General features: G+C 46.7%; 1 protein-coding gene across 1 annotated transcript in view; it reads right to left on the reverse strand.

Moving 5' to 3' along the window:
* Nucleotides 1-22750, reverse strand: part of Hck (HCK proto-oncogene, Src family tyrosine kinase) — a 65642-nt gene that overhangs the window by 16551 nt on the left and 26341 nt on the right. The window contains exons 2-8 of the mRNA XM_008829384.3: nucleotides 10049-10166; nucleotides 6821-6863; nucleotides 6426-6525; nucleotides 5538-5636; nucleotides 3777-3880; nucleotides 743-892; nucleotides 93-245 (exon numbers count right to left, since the gene is read on the reverse strand). Of these exons, the coding sequence (XP_008827606.1) occupies nucleotides 93-245; nucleotides 743-892; nucleotides 3777-3880; nucleotides 5538-5636; nucleotides 6426-6525; nucleotides 6821-6863; nucleotides 10049-10165 (766 nt within the window). The 5' untranslated portion in view covers nucleotide 10166. The remainder of the gene's footprint in view (nucleotides 1-92; nucleotides 246-742; nucleotides 893-3776; nucleotides 3881-5537; nucleotides 5637-6425; nucleotides 6526-6820; nucleotides 6864-10048; nucleotides 10167-22750) is intronic.

Genomic DNA, 22750 nt, shown 5'->3' on the forward strand with positions numbered 1-22750 from the left:
TGCTGGGCAGTATCCAGGGGGCCTCAGGGCTCTTTTGGACCCCTTCCTCCCCTTCCAGCACCAGTTTCTGTGCTTTGACCCTATCTCCTTACCCATCCACACTTCTCCAAACTGCCCAGCTCCAAGTTTCTTCTCCATCTGGAGGGATTCTCGAGGGATTTCCCAGGCATCTTTCTCCCATGGCTTCTGGGGCTTGGGAGACACACACGGCACAGACAGCTTCTGGCAGAGCCCGTCCTTCCCCTCTGAAACAGAATGCCTAGTCAGCAGAAGGTACTGAACTCTGAGCCAGCCAGAGCTACCCTTTGGAGACCTCTTGTCTTGCCCTCTCCATGTGGTTGATGTTTCACCTGCCTGTCACCACAAGGGACATTCTCAAGAGAGCAGAACATGATGGGATGCCACCGCCACCCTCTTGGCTCAACAATTATAAGCCTCGGGAGTTCACAGAGTGACTGTTCACTTGGGGATGTTGGGAAGATAGCGGGCCTCAGGGCTGTCATGAACCTGGGATTGCCCCTCTTGGTGAGGAGTAGTGCTGTGGTACAGTTGCTTGTGGTACTAGTATAGTATGTGCTAGACCCTGGTTCCATCCCCAGAACTAAGCAGCTATCAAAAAGCAAAGCCAAGGAACTGAGAAATCCAAGCTGTGGTTAACATTCCATCCTAGGCTGTACTGTGTAGTGGTGACCAACCCGGGCTCTGCTGTAAGATGCGAGGCACAGCCTCAGGCAGGACTCACTCTTGTAGTGGGCCACCAGCTCCTGCAGGTTGCTGAAGGTGATCCTCGGGGAGATATAGAAGCCTCCACTGTCCAGTGTCCGGATCTTGTAATGCTTCACCGTGTCCCCTTGTTGGGGGTCATAGTCTCGCACGGACAAAGAGTAGCTCCCTGTGTTGGCCCAAGAGAAACTCCTCAGAACAGCACCTCAGAGGTCCAGCTGCCTGGTGCCAGTACCTTGACATCTTTATGATACTCCTCTGAAGGCCCTGTACCACCTGGTACCACCCAGGTACCTGGGTTAAAGCTCATGTCATCAAGAGTGGGCTGAGGCATCCAGTTGCCTGGGTTCCCATCCTCGATCTGCCAGTCACAGCTGTGAGCCCTTGGGGAAATGACTACACCTCTCTGTGTCTCAATAGTAGCAGTCACACCACCCACCTCATCACACTGCCCGGGGAATGTAATGCTTGTAAAAAAAAAAACTCTGGACACTCAGCAAGCTGGTTGTAGCCATCATCTCCATTATTTCTGATCTATCTATCTATCTATCTATCTATCTATCAATCATCTATCTTATCTTTCTATCTATCCATCCATCCATCTGTCATCTGTCTATCCACCTATCACCTATCCATCTGTGTATTCATTTATCATCTATGATCTATACATCTATCCATCCATCTATACATCATCTATCTACCTATCACCTATTCATCTGGGTATCTGTTTATCAGCTATCTACCTACCTACCTATCTACTACCTACATACCGTTCATCTATTGCCTATTAAGTTTATCTATCCATCTATCATCTAGTGAAGGAGAAACAAAGATGCCAAACTAATTTTTTTTTAAAGACTGAGTAGAGTATGGTGGCGTACACCTTTAATACCAGTGCTTGGGAGACAGAGGCAGGTGTATCTCTATGAGTTCAAGGCCAGCCTGATCTATATAGTTCCAGGCCATCTGGGGATACAGGGAGACCCTGTCTCAAAAATAAATAAATAAAAAATAAAAAAGACTAACAAACAGGCACATAAACAAACAGAATGGAAAGAACAAAGAAAATCCAGTCCAATTTCTGCAACATACTGATCAGCTGAATAATGGTCCATAATGTTCATACATGATTCTCTGTCACCTAGAAATGTGACCTTACATGACATAGGGAATTAACTGTAAGTTAAGGGACTGAACCAGGGAGAGCACCCTAGATTATCCAGAGGGTCTCACTGAAATCACAGGGGTCTTTATCATAGGGGACCAGTCAGTGAGAAACACAAAGATGGAAACAAGGGGTTGAAGAAGTATCAGGAAGGGCCATGAGCCAAGCAACACTGATGATCCCTTGAAGTTGAAAAGGGCAAGAAAGAAACCAAGCTCCATAAGCCTTAAGAAGGAGCCAATCCTGCAGAACCTTGACTGGAGCCCAGTGAGCTCAGATCCCTGTTCTTCAGAACTGTGAGGTAATACAGACATGTTCTAAGCCACCAAATTTACAGTAACCTACTTTGCAGATTGTCACATAGACCAGAGAACATAAGTCTTCTATTCCATGACCACACTATGAGCTGTGTGGCCTTGACTGTGTAGCTTCTGTGTCTTTCATTTTTCTCTTTTATAATAGCACAATGTCATAGGATTTGGGGTAAATTTAAATTGCTGAATGAATAACAGCTGACTCTACATGCCAAGCACTGTTCTAAGCATGTTGGCCAAACAAACATGAATGAACAAGAACAGTACTTATTTTAACAAATTAAAATTATATGAATTATATTATTCATCATAATGAATAGCCTCATGACGGTAGGCTTTATGGTATTATCAGACTCACTTTATAGATGAGGAAACTGAGGCCCAGAGAGATGAGCTAACTCACCTGGAGTCACACAGCTGGTAACTGGCACATCTGTGTTTCAAACCCAGCCAGCTACCTCCAGGGTCCCCTCTTAGCCACCCTGTCCCAGTCAAAGCTGGCTTGGCTGGTGCTACACAGAGTGGGCAGAATCTGGGAAGGAGCAGGATGCTCAGTTCGTACTGTAAGTTTTACTAAGTCAGTCAAATTCCCAGTATGCCCCCACCTCAGAGGCCCATGGACCTGGACCTGACTTACTCTCCTGCCCACAAGCCTGACACAGTGTCTTTGGTTTCTTTGTCTCTGACTGCAAGAAGGACAGCCCAGTTTCCAAGCTGCTCTGGGCACAGCTGGAGAGAAGTACTGGGTCTCATTGCAACCTAAATGTTCACTGACCTGCAACACAGATAGGGAGTGACTAGTCCCAACCATGTTTAGGACTCCACAGCTACACAGATGCCTCAATGTCTCCAAAACTACTTGCTTCAGAGTACCATGAGGTCATACTTTATACAACTGATCTGTTCAAATCAAGTGGTTCTGAGTACAGACACCAGCCAAAGCTACAGTGTGTGGAATCCAAAGTCACATAGAGCATGCGGCACTCCTGCCCTGGGGACAGTCACCTGGGTGGTGCCAGTCAGACTCATACCATGTGGTTTTTGGTACTGACTTACCTCTGGTCACCTACTCCTCAAGACATTACCCTCCCAGCCTGGACATTTCAGGTTACAACTTCTGACATTTGCCCATCCATGGCATCTATCCATCCACATGCCCTCAGGGAGCATTTTAAGGGCATCTCAGAAGAGGCTGGCTTGGGTTGGGCTGTACTCACCCCAACCCTGTTTCCTGACTAGAGAGGATGGAGGCTTGTGGACAGGAACATACCTAGGGCAGCTATTTAAAAAATTAATCCATCAGCGGTGAAGATCAAGTTTCAGCAGGATATATGTTTGCTTTCAGACTTTAAACCACTTCCATTGACCTCTCAGCCTATACCTACCTGAGCTGAAGAGGGTCAGCCTTCACAGACCCTCAACCTTCCCTGGCTCAGAGTGGTAAAGGACAGGAGAAAACCTGGCAGCATGCCCACTTGATTGAGCTCAAGCTCCCCAAGAGAATTTTCCTAGGGATGTGTGTGGGAGGGGTGGCACCATGCCTGGGCACAGGAAGGCAGGGAGAATGGCTTCACCTTTGGTGGTCTCACTGTCCCGGATCATGAAGGAGCCCAGCACATTGCCCGGTGCCAGGAGGTGGCGCTCTGCATCCTTCCGGCTGATGCCCTTGAAGAACCACCTGCCAGGAAGAAATGAGGACAGGGTGAGCCTGGGGGTACAAGGTCCTGTACTCACAGGAAGCCCCAGGCCAAGCCATGCAGAGCCCACTTGGGAGTCAGGATCTCAGCACCTGGCTTCCTGTAGCATCATTTATCTCACACCAAGTGTTTTGGTTTTGGCAGGAGAGGGGTAGGGGGTGGAAGGGTGGGGTTGAGGAGAGAAAAACAGTCATTCTTTCGATGTCTCTTACCAGAGACAATTCCAGTCTGCAGAGACTGAAATCTCTGTAACCTGGGAGAGGAATGTCAAGAAAAAGAATACAGCATTACAAATACAAAAATGGTCATGCTTGTTCCAGGGCCCCTCTGTGAGGGACAGGGAAATGGATGGGGGACTGAGAGCAGAGACGCTGTTTTTAGCCAATGGTGCCAAGTGTCTTAATTCTGCAAATGTCATCAGCGTACATGACCCCCAGGAGGCTCCCTTGCAGGCACTGGGGTGGTGGTGGTGGTGAGGGCTCCAGCTTCCAATGGTCTATTCTGCCTGTTTGCGCAGAGAAAGATGGAAGCCAGCATGGATTCCCCGGCTGAAATGTGAGGCCGAAAAGCATTTACACTTGAGACTGTATCCTGGGAACTTCTTTTCATGTTTCCTTGCTATTCGGGATATGAGGTAAAAAGGTTCATGCAGTAGCAGCAGAAGCCCTCTTCCCTTCCCTCATTAGGATGAGAAACACCAGGTACCACGATGGGAAAAGAACCCAATCATGTCAGCAGGTCTTGACCCTGGGGCAACCTGCTGTGTGACTTTGCCTCTTTGGGCCTCTGTTTCCTCTGTTATCAACAAGGGAGAAACTTTATCATTTATTTATGTATATATGTGTATGTGTACTTGCTTGCAGGTGCCTGTGGAGGCCAAAGGGGCAGTGGATCCCCTGGACTTGAGTTACAGGCAGTTGTGAGTCACCTGACCATGGGTGCTCTGGAAGAACAGCAATTACTCTTAACCACTGAACCATATCTGCAGCCCCCATACATCAAATCCTGTTTTTTTCTTTGAGACAGGGCCTCTATAATCCCAGCTGGCCTGGAACTCACTATGTAGACCAGCCTGACCTCAGTCTCACAGAGATCCTCCTGCCTCTGCCTCCCAAATGCTGGGATCAAAGGCATGCGCCACCACGGGCTACTCCTCAAGTTCTTTTTGTACCTTACTCTATTCAGTTGTCACCTTTATCATTCTGATTTCATAGGTGTGTAAACTAGGGAGCCAAGAAGACAAATAACTTGTCTGGGGCCACATAGCTTGGGGTGGTAGAGGCAGGATTCAAACTTAGGCAGTCTAACTCTTGAGCCCAGGCATGAACTCTCATCCTTGTGAGGGAAGCAGGCAATACATGTGTGAACAACCCAAGGAAAAAGATCCCTTTTTAATAGTGAAATGTGTTTAGAAGGGAAGAAAACAGGCTCTCTGACAAAGTCACAGAAGGGACTGACTCATCTTGACAAAATGTCAGAAGAGGCCTCTGAGACCTCAAAGGTAGAAAGCCACCAGCCAGACCAAGGGCCTCAGGAAGAGCATACCAGGCAGTAGAGACTTCATATACAAAGGTGCAGACGAGAAGCAGGTCAGCTTTGATCAAGCTTCCTTCTAGAAGGCAGGAATAGAATACTTACTCCTCTGTTTCCAGAGAGTTAACACGAGCCACATAGTTGCTTGGCATATAGCCCTCTCTCCGGGTGGCCAGGGACCGTGCCCTCCACCACTCTCCAGACCTGAGGGACACAGAGGGAGAAAAGGGTCAGGAGGCACAGAAACCTTCTCTAATCCCTCTGGCCTTCACCCTAGTGTAGAAAAGCCCATCCCCCACTCCCAGGAAGCCATGAGGGTCTGGCACAGGACTCTTAGCATGTGCCCCAGGACTAGGGTAGGGGTGCTGAGAGTCCACTCGGGTCTGGAGTGAAGTCTGTCCTTCAGTCACAGCCCACAGCCTGTGTCTTTGACCTCATCCTCTTCCCTGGACTTTCAGCCTTGGCTGACTGTCACAACCCAAGGTAGGACCTGTGTCCAGGGGTAGTCACAATGGATCAACTGGGGCCTAGAGGAGGAGGCCATGGGCTCAAGAGTCTAACCAAGCATGACCAGGCCCCATTCCTCAGCCCCAGTACAACTTGGACTATTGTAGCAGGCCCTGATATAAAAGCTGTGATCATCACAGGTAATGATCTCAGAGACCCAGGGATTTCTGATTGCAAAGCTATCTGGACAGGCCAGCCCTGCAGGGTGGCCTGGCACTCAGCCACAGGAGCCCTAGGAAAGCTTTGCACTAGAGCCCTGTTCCCTGTGTATGCTTGCCTGGAAGGGGGAAGCATTAGTAAGCACACAGTCCCCCTTACTGCTGCTGTCACCCAGAAGGCAACAAATCCTTCCTTCTCTACTATGGTCAGGTTCTCATTTACTGCCAGAGTAGGGTAGGCTCTTGGGTTCTTGTAATGATGCACAGCAGGGAGTATAACTAAACTCTGTAGATAGGTGTGTCTTAGGGGGTCAGGAATGGAACTCACTCTTCGAGGACCAGCAACTGGTCCCCCTTCTTGAAACTGAGGTCTTCATGGTGAATGGCCTCATAGTCATACAGGGCAACCACAACGATGTCCTCAGAGCCTGCAGGGAAGGGAGATGACGGGATGGGTCCCCCTGCCAGCCCCCAGGACCCCACTCTGGACCTACTGCTAGACAGATAAGAGAACATTCTCCCTTGCCAGAGTCTAAACCCCAAAGTCCTTTGTCCATGTCCCTGAACAATTTTCTAGAAACACAAGAGCCTGGGCAAAGAACGTGGGGCAGTTCAAAAAAATTTCAAGGATGGTTTTGACTTTTTGCCACCAGTTATGACTTAGAACTTAAATGAATCCCCTAAGATGTTAATACTGCATGATCTTTGCCTTCAGATACTCACCCTCTACAAACCCGGGGGGCATGCTGTTGCTGCTGTTTGGTCCCTGCGGGAAGAAACAGGAGAATGTGGGTCTGAGAGCATCAGGAGCCTGTGTGCTGGGAACAACACCTAAGAGCATCTCACGAATGTCCTGTATCCTGGGAGGAGAGGGTGAGGGGCATGGCTGGGTCATATGAGACATTGGGACAGAATGGCACAAGGATGGAGATTTCTTGAGCCATAGCCTCAGCCTTGACATATTGGAGGAGGCTAGAATGACCCTCCCTCCCACACAGTGAGAGAGCTTGTCCCAATCAGTGTTTTCCAGGGATGCCTGAAGGAACCCTAGGTCTATCAGGTTTCCTGTGGACAAAGGATTCATCATGCACTCAGAGAGGTCCAGCCAAAGGGGATCGCCACCTGGACCATGGGGTTCCAAGTGTCCCTTAGAGGAACTCTAACTTGACCTTACAGACATGTTGTTGGATGAAAACAGCTACTTCTGAATAACATTGTATTTACTGAAGCTGGGCATGGTGGTGTTTACATGTAACGTCAGTACCCGGGAGGCCAAGGCAGGAGGATTGCCAGGAGTTTAAGGCCACTCAAAACTACACAGAGTTCCAGGTCAGCCTAGACTACAGAGTGAGACCCTCTCTTCAAAATCCAATCAAGAAAACCACATACAGCCGGGTGTGGTGGCACATGCCTTTAACCCAGCACTTGGGAAGGAGAGGCAGGTGGATCTCTATGTGTTCAAGGCCAGCCTGGTCAACATAGTGAGTTCCAGGCTAGCTGGGGCTACAGGGAGACCCTGCCTCAAAAAGACAAAACAACAACAACAAAAAACCCATAATATTTTCTGCGGACACATACTTGATAGTTTGGTAGTAAATTCACAGAAAAGGGTTTTTAAGTGTCCATGTCAAACTGATAACTTCCTTTAGGGGATTTGACACTTCCGGAACTCTATAATTCATGACTTTATCTTCCTAAAAGTGTGCCTGTGTGTCACACATAACACTAAATATTCATTTGAAAAAGAAAGCTGAGGAAACACTGAGGGATACTTGATCTTTGGGGAAAATTCTAAAAGGTTCTGAGATGTCCTGTAGGAAAGGCACCTGTGGAAACGAAGGTTTCTCAAACACATTTGCCCCGGGAACCCAGTCTCTGTGGAACACTGTCTTAAATTACCTCTGGGCCAGTGCTCTGCAGGAGGGAGCAGTGAAAGCTGACAACTGCACCCCTTCAATCTGCTCTCAGAAATAACAGAAACTAGGGGAGAAACCTTTTATCTCCTGCTGGGAGAAGAAGAGCAGACCTGGGAGTGACTTAGGGGTTGTGGTCTATAACCAGATCAGATGTCACCAGTGTAAGAAGTTTGTATAATACCAGGCTGTGTTAACAGAGGCCAACTGCAACGACAGAGGGGTGACTACTGCAGTATTGTTCCTTTTCCAGACATATTCCTACTGTAGGCCTTGGGCTTGGAGAAGGACAAACAGGATGGAGAGAAGGCAGGAGTTCACATCCTGGAAAAGGGGATTCAGATGGGCTGAGGTTCAGGTGAAATCTTTGCCTTCAGGGACTGGAAGTGTTTGGGGGGAGGATTGGATAAAGGAATAAGGATTATGGGTAATTGGCCTCCCTTCAACATGAGAAAGAACTTTATTATTATTATTATTATTTTATTGTGTGTGTGCATCATGTGTGTATGTAGGCATGTATGGAGGTCAGCAGACAACTTGGAGTTGGTTCTTTCCTTCTACCTTCATGTGGGTTCTGGGGATTGAACTCAAGTCACCAGGCTTGTACAGCAAGTATTTTTACTCAATGAGTCTGAGTAAAGGAGGAACTTTCTAAGGGACCAGCTGAGAAAGGAGCGCATCCCACCCTGGGAAGCACCAAACATGCTGGACTTCCCTTACTACCCTCAGATGAGGGTTAGGATCAAAGGGCTACAGAGCAGACATAACCCCAGGTTTAGAGTAGGAAGGCCCTGGCTTGATGGCTTCCCAGCTGCTTGACACCCCCAGGGCTGCTGAGCCTCCTTGAGCCTTGGTCACCCTGACTGTAACTGGCATCCTCCTGCTTCGTAGCTCAGAGTGAGGTTTCTCAGGGGTGTGCCTACTCCTTGTGCCTGGAACAGACTGGGTACCTAGGGAATAGGAGCAAAATTACACCTGCCAGGCCTCTGTGAGTACAGTCATGACCATGGCTTCTCCCAGCATCTCACCATTATCTCTGCTGTCACTGCTCTCAGGATGACCCTAGCCACCATGACCAGTGGCTCCTGCCCCATCACCACCTTGACTGAAGTCCCCAGCATGAGCATTTGCCTCTGTCTTGGTAACTCTCGATCCTACACTCTTCATGACCACATGGTCTTTGGTAAGTTATTTAATCTCTGTCCTCCTCTGTAAAATGGGTAGAATACAACTTGATAGCTACAATAGTCCATTGTGAAGACTGAGCATGATAAAACTCATAAAGTGTGTGGTCAGTTCCATCTAAGTGTAAAGTAAGTAAATAACATTACAACTTCCTTTTGAGCATGTGAATTGTGAATGTGTGTGCGTGTGTGTGTGTGTGTGTGTGTGTGTGTGTGTGTCCAGGTGAGTGTGCACATGCATGTGGAGGTCTGAGGTTGATGTCATGTGTCTTCCTCAATCACTCTCATATGTGGAGAGGCAAGGTTTCGGACTTGAACCCAGAGCTTCTCAATTTGGCTCACCTATATATCTACCTTACTCTGAGGATCCCATCTGTCTCCTGAGTGCTAGGATTATAGGGGGTGGTACTGTAGATCCAAACTCTGGTCCTTACCCTTGGGTAGCAAGTACTTCACCCACTGAGCCATCTCCCCAGTACCCTACTATTGCTGTTGCCCCCCTTCCTGGGATTGCTGTTGAATCCTTGCCAGGTAGATGGATGGCCATGCTGATTCTATGACTGGTGTGATTATTGGTCTGCCTTCAGATTGCTGTCAGCATTACTGCAGCTATGGCCCATGCTGGAGGCCTACAGTATCCATTCAACCTGACTGAGAGGCTGAGGCCTGAGCTAGCCCCAGTCCCAGCTGCCACACAGGAAGCAGCTTCTATGCCAGGGGAAGCATCCTGGAGGTGGCTGTGCGTGCTATCTTATCCTAAGCTCACTCTTCTGGGTCAGGGGAAGAAAGGAATTAAGAGCCTTGTGGCAGGCACTGGGTGGCTCCCTGGGGTGCCAGCGCCCTCCTCTACTCACCAGCTTGCTGGAAGATGTGGGATGCGGTACATAGACAGGGCTCCGCTGATTGGCACTTGGCTCTGTTTTTGAGGTCTTACTTACATCCTGAAGGAACTTGGACTTTATGCATCCCATCCTGCAGTAGACAGAAGGGAAAACGGAGAAGGAGCTTAGGCTGGGCAGAGCCCCACAGAGGCCTTTACATTTCTGTCTTGCCAGGCTGACTCCCACCAGCTCCAAGTGAATGCACTTTGACTCTTGGCTTCCCCTAGGCCCATCTGCCATGGCACTTGACTGGAGTCCACAAGGTATTCTAGTCCTGGGCTCCAAAGACCGCTGGGATGAATTTATTCAGAGGGAAAATCAGGGGGATAATGGAAATGGCAAGGCAGAGCTGTGGAGCAGAGTGGGGAATATGGGTGGTGGGTGCTGCAGGCTCTCGGATCAGGAAGCTGGAGTTGATCCTGGCTTCTGGCCCCCCAGCACCTCATCTATCACTCCCCATCTAGAGCCCCAGCGGCTTCCTCATCCACAAGTGGAAATGATAATGAAACCCACCACAGAGTGCTGGAAGGATGGGAAGCATCTGGCAGTGGGGAAATGCTCAGCACAGGCTCTAGACGGGACTCCAGTTTCCCAGGGAGTCCACCAAAGAATAAAACTGCTGTCACCATGTCGTAAGTCACAACCATGAGGATGCAGAATGTAGCTCCAATGATCTAGATACGTAATAACTAAGGCACCATACTCCTGGTATCATAATTGGCTTCTAACTAACTCCTTCCTCTCTCTTGTCCCGCTTTTTTTTTTTTCTGGTCTTTTTTGAGACAAGGTCTCCCTGTAGCCCCAGCTGGCCTAGAACTTACTATGTAGACCAGGCTGGCCTTGAACTCACAGAGATCCGCCTGCCTCTGTCTCCTGAGTGCTGGGATTAAAGGTATGCGCCACCATGCCCGACACTCTCTTGTCCCTCTTTACTCCTTTTTTTACTCCCCCTTTCCTTCCTTTCATCCTTTTCTTCTTCCTCTCTAGTGGATTTATTTGGTCATTCATTCATCCACTTAATAAACATTTAAGTTCTTTTCTTTTTAAAAAAAATTTGTTTGTTTTTTGAGACGGGGTCTCATGTATCCCAGCTGGCCTCCAACCTAGCTATGTAGTCAAGGATGGCCTTGAACTTCTGATCCTCCTGCCTCCACCTCCTAAGTGCTGGGATCACAGGCATGCACCACCACACACAATTTATGTGGTTCCGGGGATAGAATCCAGCGCTTTATGCATGCTAAGTAAGCACAAACTGAGCCATATCCCCAGTTCAACATTCACATTTCTTTTCTTAAAAAATTTATTTATTGTCTAAAATTTTATGTGTATTAGCGTATTGCCTGCATGTAGGTAAATGCACCCGTGTCATGCAATGCCCACGAAGGTCAGAAGAGGCTGTCAGATCCCCTGGGACTGGAGTTATGGACAGTTATTAGTTGCCATGTGGCTGCTGGGATTTGAACCCAGGTCTTCTGCAAGAACAACCAGTGTTCTTAACTGCTGAGCCATCTCTCCAGCCCCACATTTCTTTTCTAAACTGTGAACAAGACAGTTATTGTCTTTAGGAAGCTCAATCAGAGATGAAAAGGAAACACAGATAACAAGCAAGTGAACAGATAACTGATAAGACGAATAATTCAGTGACAAGCTTGAGGTTAGTAGTAGAGGATGCTGTAGGGAATAACTGGGCAGAACCCTCAAGACAGGGCCGATGGGGAAGGCTTCTCTTAGGTGATATTAGATCAGGTGTCTGAGTGACAGAAAGGGCTCTCTGAGAAAGGGGAGGGAAGAACAGCAAGTGCAAAGGCCCCGAGACTGGCAAGAACCCTGTAGGCAGGCCAGGGTGGCTGGAGTGCTCAGGCAGGGGAAGGTATACGACAAAGCTGCATCTCACAGGCCAGTGAGGAATTTGTATTTTACTCTAGGGAGAGTGAAAAGCATGGGGACTTCAGAGCAGAAGAAGGATGAGGTTCAACCTACACTTTGAAGGTTAGTTTTATTTCATTTCCATGCTGGTTATTGAGCCTGGGCCTCTATACCTTTGAGCTATATCCCCAGTACATCAATTTGCACTTGAAGCTAAACCACTGGTTGCCTAGGGGAGTACAGGAGCACAGAAGCAAGGCAGAGACTTTGTGGGGAGACTGCTGTAGTTGCCAGCCATGGGTCGATGGCAGCCCAGGGTGGCCCTCTAAAGGAGTGAGTGCTCTCTACTTTTTGGAGGTAGAGCTCTCAGACTGCTGCTGCTCTATTAAAGATGCTAGAGCAAACACATTTACCTGTTTGTTTTCAGACAGGATCTCACTATATAGTACAGGCTACCCTCAAACTCACACTCTCCCTGCCTCAGCCTCCCAGTGCTGGGATTGCAGATGTGTGTCAATGCATCTGGCTGCTTACCTAATGATTGGAGTCAAAACTTACTTGCAGGGAGCTATGGGCCTAGCTCAGTGGTAGAGGGCTCACTTAGCATACACAAACACTTGATTGTGGCTGCAGTTTCTTTTCTCTATATGGTGGGTGTCTACTCAGAGTGCAGGCTGTGTATAACCACAAGAGGAAGTGCTGGCTTCCCTAGCACTGCACAGGGATACTTTTCTTCTGAAGCAGTGAGAACTTGTTATACTATGACATACCACCCTGAACATGCCCCCTCTCATCTGCTCTTAGAAGCTAAGCAGGATCAGGTTGGTTAGTACATGGATGGAAGAACTCAGTTATATTTGTTAAATACACTTATGCTTTAAGAAAGAAAGAAAAATTCTTCGGCTAAAGGGAGTTACTTTGAAAAAAAATGAAAAGCTCTCTAGCTGTGTGCGCTGACATGTCTATAAATCCAGCATTCTGGAGGCTGACGCAGGAGGACCTCAAGTTTGAGGCCAGCCTGGACTACAGGGAAATACTGTGTCTCAAAATACCAGGAAAAGCTGGGCATGGTGGCTCATTCCTTTGATCCCAGCACTTGGGAGGCAGAGGCAGGAGTATCTCTGTGAGATTGAGGCCAGCCTGGTCTACATGGCAAGCATGGCAAGTTTCAGGCTGGGGTTACAGGTAGACCTGTCTCAAAAAGACCAAAAAAAAAAAAAAAAAAAAAAAAACCCAGAAAAAGGACTGACAATGTAGTTCAGCCTTGGACACTCAAGCAAACTCTAACTTTGATTCCTACTACTGCATACACTAGGCATGGTTGTACACACCTGTAACCTAGAACTATGGAGATAGGAAGATCAGAAATTCAAGGTCATTCTCAGCTAATAATAATAACCGAGTTGGAAGCCAACCTGGGCAACAAGAGACCCTGTCTCAAAACAAACAAACCCTGTCTTAAAAAAATGATTTCTTGTATTTAACAATATTTCTCTGTCCTGGGAAGAAGTTGGCACCTCAAGATGCAAAATATATATTTATGTATATTACTTCATTAAGTAAATAAAATAAAGAACACATTCCAATTCCTGCAATTCTGGATTCTGGATTTGAACATTTATCACAATTAATCAACTGTTTTACAATTTAAAACTGAAACCAGCACCTCTGATTTGTGACAGATATATTTGACAGTTCTGGAAAATTAAGCAGCAACTTGTATGATTTTTTTAACATGGCGTAAAATCACAGTACATTTCATATATCTTGATCCACCTCAGGAACATGCTGTGTGAGGCAGGGCAGATCCCTCCCCCTATCTGAGCAATGGGGTCTGCAACTGTGAGCACTGCTGCAGAGAATCCTCAGCTTGAAGCACAGAGCATCTACTGAGCATCATTTACATGGCCCATTCACATATTCATGGAGACCAGAGGTCCTGAGGGACTGGTACCATTCTGAACTCCAGGGGCCATCTCAGGAATGATGGTGGGGTCCTCTTTATTTTCTTCTGTTTCTCACTTCCTTTCTTTCACGTGCTTTAGTCACACTCTGAACAGAAAATGGGACCCCAAGGCCTTGCAGGAAGCAGCATAAGGCCCTGAGAGATAACTCTCTGAAGCAGGGTCTCAAACTAAGAAAGACTCCACCTTTTTGCTTTCTTGTCTCCTATAGATATCAGTATACATTTTGGTTTGTATTTTAAAATACTTAAAAAGATACAGAAATGGCTGGAATGTGAGGGGAGAGGAGAGACAGTGAGGGCTTGAACAGGAAAGGTGCAGAAATGTACATACAAACAGACATTCCCTACTTGGATGCTTGGATCCCTTCCAGGGTCAAAAAACATCATCTTGGCTCAGGGACCTGTATTTCCACAGTATCATCACATGAACAGCCATTTTCCTCCAGACCATGGCTTTAATGAAGCTGGAGACTGACCTTATAATTAGGGGAATTTGACAGTAAGAACCAGGCAACTTCTCCAAACCAAAAGCACAGTATTTAGGAAGTTTTTTTTTGTTTTTTTTTTGTCTTTTTGAGACAGGGTCTCTTATAGCCCCAGCTGTCCTGGAACTCATTATGTAGACCAGGCTGGCCTCAAACTCACAAAGATCCACCTGCCTCTGCATCCCAAGTGCTGGGATTAAAGGCATGCGCCACCATGCCTGGCTTGAGGAGGGTTTTTAAAAAATATATTTATTGTTTATTATTTTTATTTTATGTGTATGAGTGTTTTGCCTGTATGCAGGTAAGAACACCCATGTTATACAATGCCCGCAGAGGTCAGAAGAGGGCATCAGATCCCCTGGAACTGGAGTTACAGACAGTTACAGTCACCATGTGGGTGCTGGGAACTAAACCAGGGTCCTCTGCAAGAGCAGCCAGTGCTCTTAACTGTTGAGCCATCTCTCCAGTCCCTTAGGAAGGTTTTGAATCTTCTGAAAGTTGAATGCCATCTCGAATAATCTTCCATGGTTCCAGCCCTTCCAGGTCTTGACTGGGACCTGAACAACTTTTCTCATTTCATCTGTGATTTTTCTCTATGACTTTTCCCTCATCATCTATTTCTAAGCAGCATTTGCTTAGATTAAGTTTTCCACAGACACCTCTCTCAGAGACCAATAAGTAATCTAAGGCCAAGGAGTTCTGATAGATAGCACTGTGCATTTTGGCTTGCTGTTTGGCTAGTAGGTTATGTGTCCTTGTGGTTTCATTGACTATAATTTCAATGACAACTTATAACCTGATGTTATGGTTCAACATAAAGATGGGAGTATAATACCCCTAAGACACATCTTCTGCCCAAGTGGCTGGGCCATAAATAGTATATTATACACTTGGAAGTCATTCATCATCTTTCTAACCTATTTGTAAGGCCCGCTCTTTTCTCTGGACTTCTCACTTCTTGTAGACTTGAACTCTCTAATAGTCTCCTCTAGGAAATGGGAACAAGAAGGGTGGACAAATAGTCCCCAACACAGGGGACCCTGACCAGTTAGGGGAAAGCACAGTCTAAGCTCTCCTCCTGCATATCCAGTATAACCCACTTGGGGCCTGACACTTGACATCTGCACTGACTTTGTTCTATGCTGTCTGGAAGAAGTTAAACAGTGGGTGGGGATCTCATTCAGCATGGTTTGGGAAGCCCCATCATTGGGTTTTCTGGGTAGTTGTATTATAAAATCTTGGGTCCAGACACATTAGCCTCCCCACATGAATGTTAAATTATCCTTCCCATCAGGTGATAGAGTTCATCCAATAATTGAGGACTTCAGAAGTCAAACCTGGGCAGCAGGACAGGAGTACTTTGTTTCATCATAGAGCCTGAAGAGGTTTAGTTCTCTGGCTTCCCAGGTCACTGATTGCTGTATTATTCCCCTACATACATACCAGGAGAAGATATTTAAAGAGTATGCTATAGTCTCAGTCAGAGTTAAGAAGAGATTTTTGGTGATGATGAAAATGGGGACCTCACTCTACATTTCCTCACAAAAGGAATGGAAAACCTGGTGTGGCAAGATCTTGTGGGTAACAATGATCCTTTTGGTGTGGAGTAGAGTCCCAGGGTTGGTATCCCTCCTGAAAATGAGCAGACTGACCTGATGTTCCTTTTCCCATCCTGACTCAGTGGGTGTAAGAAAGGTGAAGTCAATGGGGTTTCAGGTTCCTATTTGGCAGTCTGAGGTGGCCACACCTTTTTGGAGGAGTGTGGTTTTTACTTCTATTCTGCTTAGTGGCCCAGGACAGACAACTCCAATAGGACAGAGGTAGTATTCTTGGGGATTCTGAGTTACTGGTATTGTTTTGTTGGCACATATATTACATTATCATGTACATATATTGCATTATCACGTAACATATATTCCCGCTCCTACGATAAGCTTCTGCAGGAACCCCGGTACAGCAGGTTTTTGCTGATAGCTGCACAGGCATCAAAGATTAGGGAATAGGCTGTTGAGGGTTGGTGAGGTGGGTTTTCTTAATCAGGCTCCCATCAACTATGGTAACTTCATACCTCCAGTCATTCCTCAGTGGGAGAGAATCAAGGATCAAAATAAATGTGTTGATTGCCATATTGACATATAGGCTAGGTAGTAGTTTTGTTACACTCAGGAGTTCCAAGGACCCTTTTTGGGCAGGAGAAATGAATGTAATGAAGTAAGACTTTAATAACACACTGATCACGTGGAAGAGTGTAAACATCAGATCACAGGAGGGGGGCTTTGGAGCTACGAAAGGAGACCAAATAAAAAGTAACATAGCAAAAGTTATAGATTCTACCCAGAAAAAGGTAAAAGCATGCTATCAGAAATCTCTGACGGCAAATCCGATCAGCAGGGGCAGCTGTTGCCAGTCCCATGGCAGACACTAGGGTAAGAGTGCAATGCCAGACAAAGGCAAGGGATAACCACCGATGACAAGCACATTAGAAAAGTCAAAAGCAGTTCATTTGTTCTCAAGGTGATCAGCTTGCTGGTTCCTCAGGCTTCCACTGTTTGTGGATGATCAGCTTCCAGAGTGACCAAACCAGGCCTGTAATCCTCTGGGTCCACTGTGTCCTCTGGTTTTGTTGGGTTCTCTGGGGTTGCAGTTTTATTTCTCCAGATGGTCAGCTTACAGAGACAATACTGAGGGATCAGGAACACATTCCCAGTCATAGGAAGCCAGCTTTACCCTGCTGGTGGATCTAGAGAATCACCTCAGCTACCTTAACTGCATTAGAAATGGATAAAACAAGAGTGAATGGACATCTCCATAGAGGCTTTAAGGGCTGCACATTCTATTCCTTTACCTATCCTGCATCCCCTGGCTTAAAGGGATGGGCATTGGTAGTCAGGCTCACAAGCAGTGTTTCTTGACACAATGATGCATGGTGGCCAGGCAGAGCCCGGGGTCTGCATCTGTTGCCATAGGGTGATGTTGCCCAGTTCCTTTAGGTCTCCCTGTGTGCCCCTAACTATGGGTAGAGGATGCTCATAAAGAATTTCATAAGGGGAGAACCCTGTTTGTGTAATTGGAGTAGATCTAATTCTTAGTAAAGCAATTGGCAACAACTGGTCCCAGGGTTAAGTGTGTTTCTTGACACAATTTGCTCAGTTGTAGTTTTAGAGTTCAGTTCATGTGCTCCACTCTGCCAGAACTCTGAGGATGATAAACCTTGTGTAGCTTCCAAGTAATTTTTAACCCCTTAGCTATCACCACCTCAGCCATAAACACTAGCCTGTTGTCTGATCCTATGGTGCTAGGAATGCCAAACTGAGGAATAATTTCTTTCAGGAGGAGCTTTCCCCTCTTCCTGAGCTTTTTCCATCTAGGGAGGGAAAACCTCTACCCAGCCTGAGAAGGTACATAGAAAAACCAACAGGTATTTGTAGTCCCAGGAGTCCAGGGGGTTCCCCAAAAATCAACAACAAAAATTTCAAACAGGCCCCTCTAACACTTTGTAATGCTGGTGAAGTTTTAGGTCTCTGGCATGGGTTATGCCTTTAGTCCCAGCACTCAGGAGGCAGAGACAGGTGGATCTCTGTGAGTTAAAAAAAAAAAAAAAAAAAGAAAATATCATTCACACACTGATCAAACCACACTGGAAAGTTGGGGGAACATAATAATATTGATTTAAAGCAAAAGCGGGGGCCATGGCCTCAGGAATTGCTATCTGCCCATCTTCAAATCTCTACCATCCTCCTGGAAGATAATTTCCATTTTCGGTTTTAAACCAGGCAGCTCATGGTGTGAGTAGTTAGGGTCCCATTTAGCTAGTGGGCTGAGAAACAGAGCTGCTGTTAGAGCTGCTGATTCTAACACCTATCTGGAGACTGTGTTTTGCCTCTAGGTTTGCCTTTCAGTTGTCACAAGCCACTGCCACACTTCCCTTTTGATGTCCCCAACAGTGCATGAGGGGCTACCCTTTTGGGGGCCCATATAGCATTGGAAGCTTGAAGATTTTATTTTTATGTCCTTTCTCCCTGAGTTAATTACTTCTTTTTTTCCTTTTTCTCTTTCTTTCTTTCTTTCATTTTCTTTTTTTGACAGGGTCTTCTTGTAGCTCCAGCTGGCCTGGAATTCACTATATAGTCCAGGCTGGCCTTGAACTCACAGAGATATGCCTGCCTTTGCTTCCAGAGTGCTGCAATTAAAGGCATTCGCCACCACACCTGGAGCTCTTTTTCTTTATGCAAAGCCCTGTGGTGAAGGCAAATTTTGAGTCCATGTAAATGTTAACCTACATCCTTGACACAAACTAGAGTGCTAGAGGTTAATGCTATGAGTTTTGTCTTTTGCGCTGAGGCTCCCTTTGGAAGGGGCTCTGTGTCATGAGTTTAGAGGTTCCACGGGATTCTCAGCCAGGAGCTCTCCTTCCATTACAAAGTTGCTCCCATCTGTGAAATACTCAACATCCTTAAGAGGCTGGTCTGTCAAGTCAGGCCGACTGGAAGACACTGTCCATGATTTCAGTGTACTCATGATCTGGCTGACCTGGCCCCACACGCAGCAGGGATGCTGGGTTCACAGTCTGCACCACTTCGGGTGAATACTCTGGTTTTTGCATAGCATCCACTGATATCTGACAATTCTAGCATTAGTTAGCCTGTATTATCCCTTATAGTCCATTAAAGTTAGCACTGCATGAGACACCTGGATCGTCAGTCCTTGTCCCATAGTTAGTTTATCACCCTCTGACACTAAGAGAGCTGTGGTTGCCAGTGCTTGTAAACAGGGTGGCCAGCCCTAGGCAACGGAGTCCATTGCTTTGAGAGATAAGTTACCAGGCAATGCCATGACCTAGCATTTGAGTCAGAACTCCTCCTGCGATGCCAGGTGCTCTCATGTACATAGAGGAAGAAAGGCTTGTTGTGTCTGGGAGCTCCAGTCCTAGCATTCTGGTATTCATATTCTGTAAAAGCCGGTTGCCTCAAGGAACTCCCTTATTTGGCATCAGGTTGTAAGGGTTGGGATAGAACACATGGCCAGCTTCATGACTGGGCCAAGTTGACATTACCCTTGAGACAAATGAAACCCAAAATAACTAACTTTTTCTTGGTAAATTTGATCCTTTTCCCTTGAAATCTTGTAGCCTGATTTCCACAGGAGGGTGAGGAGCAATTGCAAGCCCTTCATACAGTTTTCCTTTGTTGCTCTGGCTATCAGTAGGTCATCTACATATTGGAGCAGCATGCAGCCATGCTGGTCTGTTGGGAAGGCTTCCACGTTAGTGGCCAGAATGGTTGCAAAAAGGAATGGGGCACTTTTAACCCCTTAGGCATTCTAGTCCATGTCAATTGGCCCTTGTCACCAATTTCAAGATTTTCCCATTGGAAAGCAAAGATGGCTGACTCTGGGGAGCCAAGCAGATGCAGAAGAAGGCATCTGTAAGGTCTAAGCCTGTAAAGAAGGGGGCTTCAGCAGGGACAAGGCCTAGAGTATGTAAGTGTTAGGAAAAACTGAGTATATAGTGTCGGTGGCCTGATTTATTGCTTACAAGTCCTGGACTGGGCAATAATCACCTGTCCCTGGCTTTTGGATGGCAGGAGAGGTGTGTTCCAAGGCAACTACCAAGGCTGGAGGATTCCACACTTTAGTGTTTCCAAATACATTTGGCTCCCAATTTGTGCCTTACTAGGGATGAAGTACTGTTTCTGACGGGTAGACTCAGCCCCTGGGTTTAATTCTACTATTATTGGGGGTATGTTTCAAGCTGTCCCTGGGAGACTGTTTTCAGCCCACGCCCCAGGAACCTTGAAGGGAAGTTCTGGCCCTGGCTGTGATTTCTCTAGAAGACTGAAGAGGAGCCACTCCCCTTCTTGAGGGACTTGTAAGAGTCATGACTTTTGTCCCAGAATTTTTGTAGCTTTCCCAGAAAATCTCATTCTAATAAAGGAACAGGGCACTCAGGGTGATATAGGAATTCATGAATCACCTCATTTCCTCCTAGGCTATACTGCCTGGGCAGCAAAAAGGGGTGACAGGCTCTGTTACCTGTGGCTCCTACAATGGTAGCATGCCTTCATGACAGGGTACCCAGGGGCAGAGTCACTACCAATATGTAACTCCAGTATTTGCCATAAACTCCATAAACTGTCTTAATCTTCCTCATAGTTATACTTGGTGGTTAAGCCCATGACTTCATCTTCTGGGACCCTACATAGTCTCTATCCAGGTTGGTACCACCCCTTGGATCACCCAACCTTTCTCCAACCTTGATGGACTATGTGAGTATTCTCTGGTCACTGAAGGCACTTGTTTTTCCAATGGCTCTCCTGATGACAGTAAGTGCATTGATTCTGCCCCAACTTTGCCTCTGAATGGGGTGCTTCTGCCTGGCTGGTTTTCTGTCTGCTTCCTTGTTGGTTTCAGCTCTGACTCCCATCAGGGGTGCCCTGAGCACTCCACTAGTATAGCAGCTAGCAGGTTGACTTTCTTTTTTGTCCTTTGGTCTGCCTTACAGCTGGCCTTTTGTTCTCAACTGACAAAAACTATCAAAACTACCTTTAATAATTGGCTGGCATTCATGCCAGTGAAGATTTCTACCATCTGTAATTTGCATCAAATGTCTCTTTGGGCCTGCCCAACAAAGGTCACATTTACTATCCACTGATTCTCATTTGCCTCTGGGTCGAAGGGGGTGTAAAGGTGCAGCATTTCACACAATCGCTTGTAAAATTGATCTGAGCTCTCCTCAGGTCCCTGGAGTACCTCTGAGATTTTCCCCATATTCATGGGCCCTTTTCCCTCCTTCTTCCATACTGTTTATAAGGGGTTCTTGGTGGTATTTAAGTCTCTGCAACACTATCTCATCATTAGAGTCTCAGTGGGGATCCTCCTCAGGGAACTGGGCTTGGGTATAAGCTGAGGCTGGGGTGTGTTCCCCCAGCCACTTTAAAACTGCCTTTCCGCAGTATTAAATAACATTAGGAGACATTAGCAACAGTTGGTCCCTGTGGGGTTATGGGTTTGAATGATGGAGTGCATTCAGTCAGTCAGGGCCCGAGTTTTCTCAGTGAAAGAAGGTGTATGGTTTTTCCAATTTAAGAGGTCAGTAATGGAGAAGGGCTGATAAATGAAGGTACACTGGCCTTCCCTCACCTGTCCTTCCTGGTCATAGTTTGTGGTGGGGGGGGGCTCTGGGGCTTCCCTCATTGACAATTGCAAGTCACTTTAGAAGTGCCTATAGTAGGGGGAACTGTTGACTGAATTTTCCCTGCTTTTCCTCACTGGAGCGGAGGGAATTAAAACGGAAGGCTGTGGGGTTTCTGGTGATTTGAGAGGGAAGAAATTCCATGAAGCAAGCAGCCTCTGGTGAGGCCTTTGCTTCAGCAGGGGCAGGTGACAATACCAGTGCTGTGGGACTGATGTAGATGGTGTGGGTGGCAGTGGGGGGGTATAGGGGCACAAAAGGCAGGGGTGCCTCTTCTGGCTCCTCAGACAAAATGGGCCTCTTAGGTTCCTGTCTATATATATATATATATATATTTTTATTATTTTATTTGTTATTATTTTATGTGTATGAGTGTTATGCCTGCATGTAAGTAAGTGCACCCGTGTCATGCAATGTCCACAGAAGACAGAAGAGGCTGTGGGGTCCCCTGGGACTGGAGTTACGGACAGATGTTAGCTGCCATGTGGGTGCTGGGATTCAAACCCAGGTCTTCTGCAAGAACAGTGTTCTTTACTGCTGAGCCATCTCTCCAGCCCCTCCTGTCTATATTTTGAGGTCTCTGCCACTCTAGAGAGTATGATTCTATAAGTTTCCTCTAGACAAGTCTGTAACCATTGTGGGCAAGAAAGGACTATGTCCTGCTAGCAACTAATATAGGGAAACTTGTTGAGGTGCTCTGGATCCCTCGAGACAATCTTTATTAATTAACATTTTACTAATTACCTCCTCATCCAACAATCCCTCAGAGGGCCATCTGTGATGGCCAGTTTATTTCCAGTTAATCCCCAGTGATGGCCAGTTTATTTCTTAAAATGTCCAGAGGTTTCCAGGGACCAGTTTAACACCATAATTTCCTGAATATCCTTTCTTAAAATTCTTCACCATACATTCTAGGAAGGCACCTTTACTCTGTGCCCCCCATTTCCTCCCTTTAGCAGACAACAATCACACATGAGAAGGGAAAGGGAGGAGAGGAACTTTCACTTCATCTGTCCTCAGCTGTTTTCCTTTTGGAGATATTTCAGCTGCCTCTTAGCACTGGTGAAACTGTACAATGCCCAGGCAGGATCTCTCTGAAGAGAGCCGCCCTAAACCATTATGAGATTCACCACAAGCCTGTGGACTGGGACTCAACATTTGCTTCAGCC

This window comes from Nannospalax galili, unplaced genomic scaffold (genome assembly GCF_000622305.1).
Source record: "Nannospalax galili isolate Female #2095 unplaced genomic scaffold, S.galili_v1.0 scaffold1714, whole genome shotgun sequence".
Taxonomy (NCBI): domain Eukaryota; kingdom Metazoa; phylum Chordata; class Mammalia; order Rodentia; family Spalacidae; genus Nannospalax; species Nannospalax galili.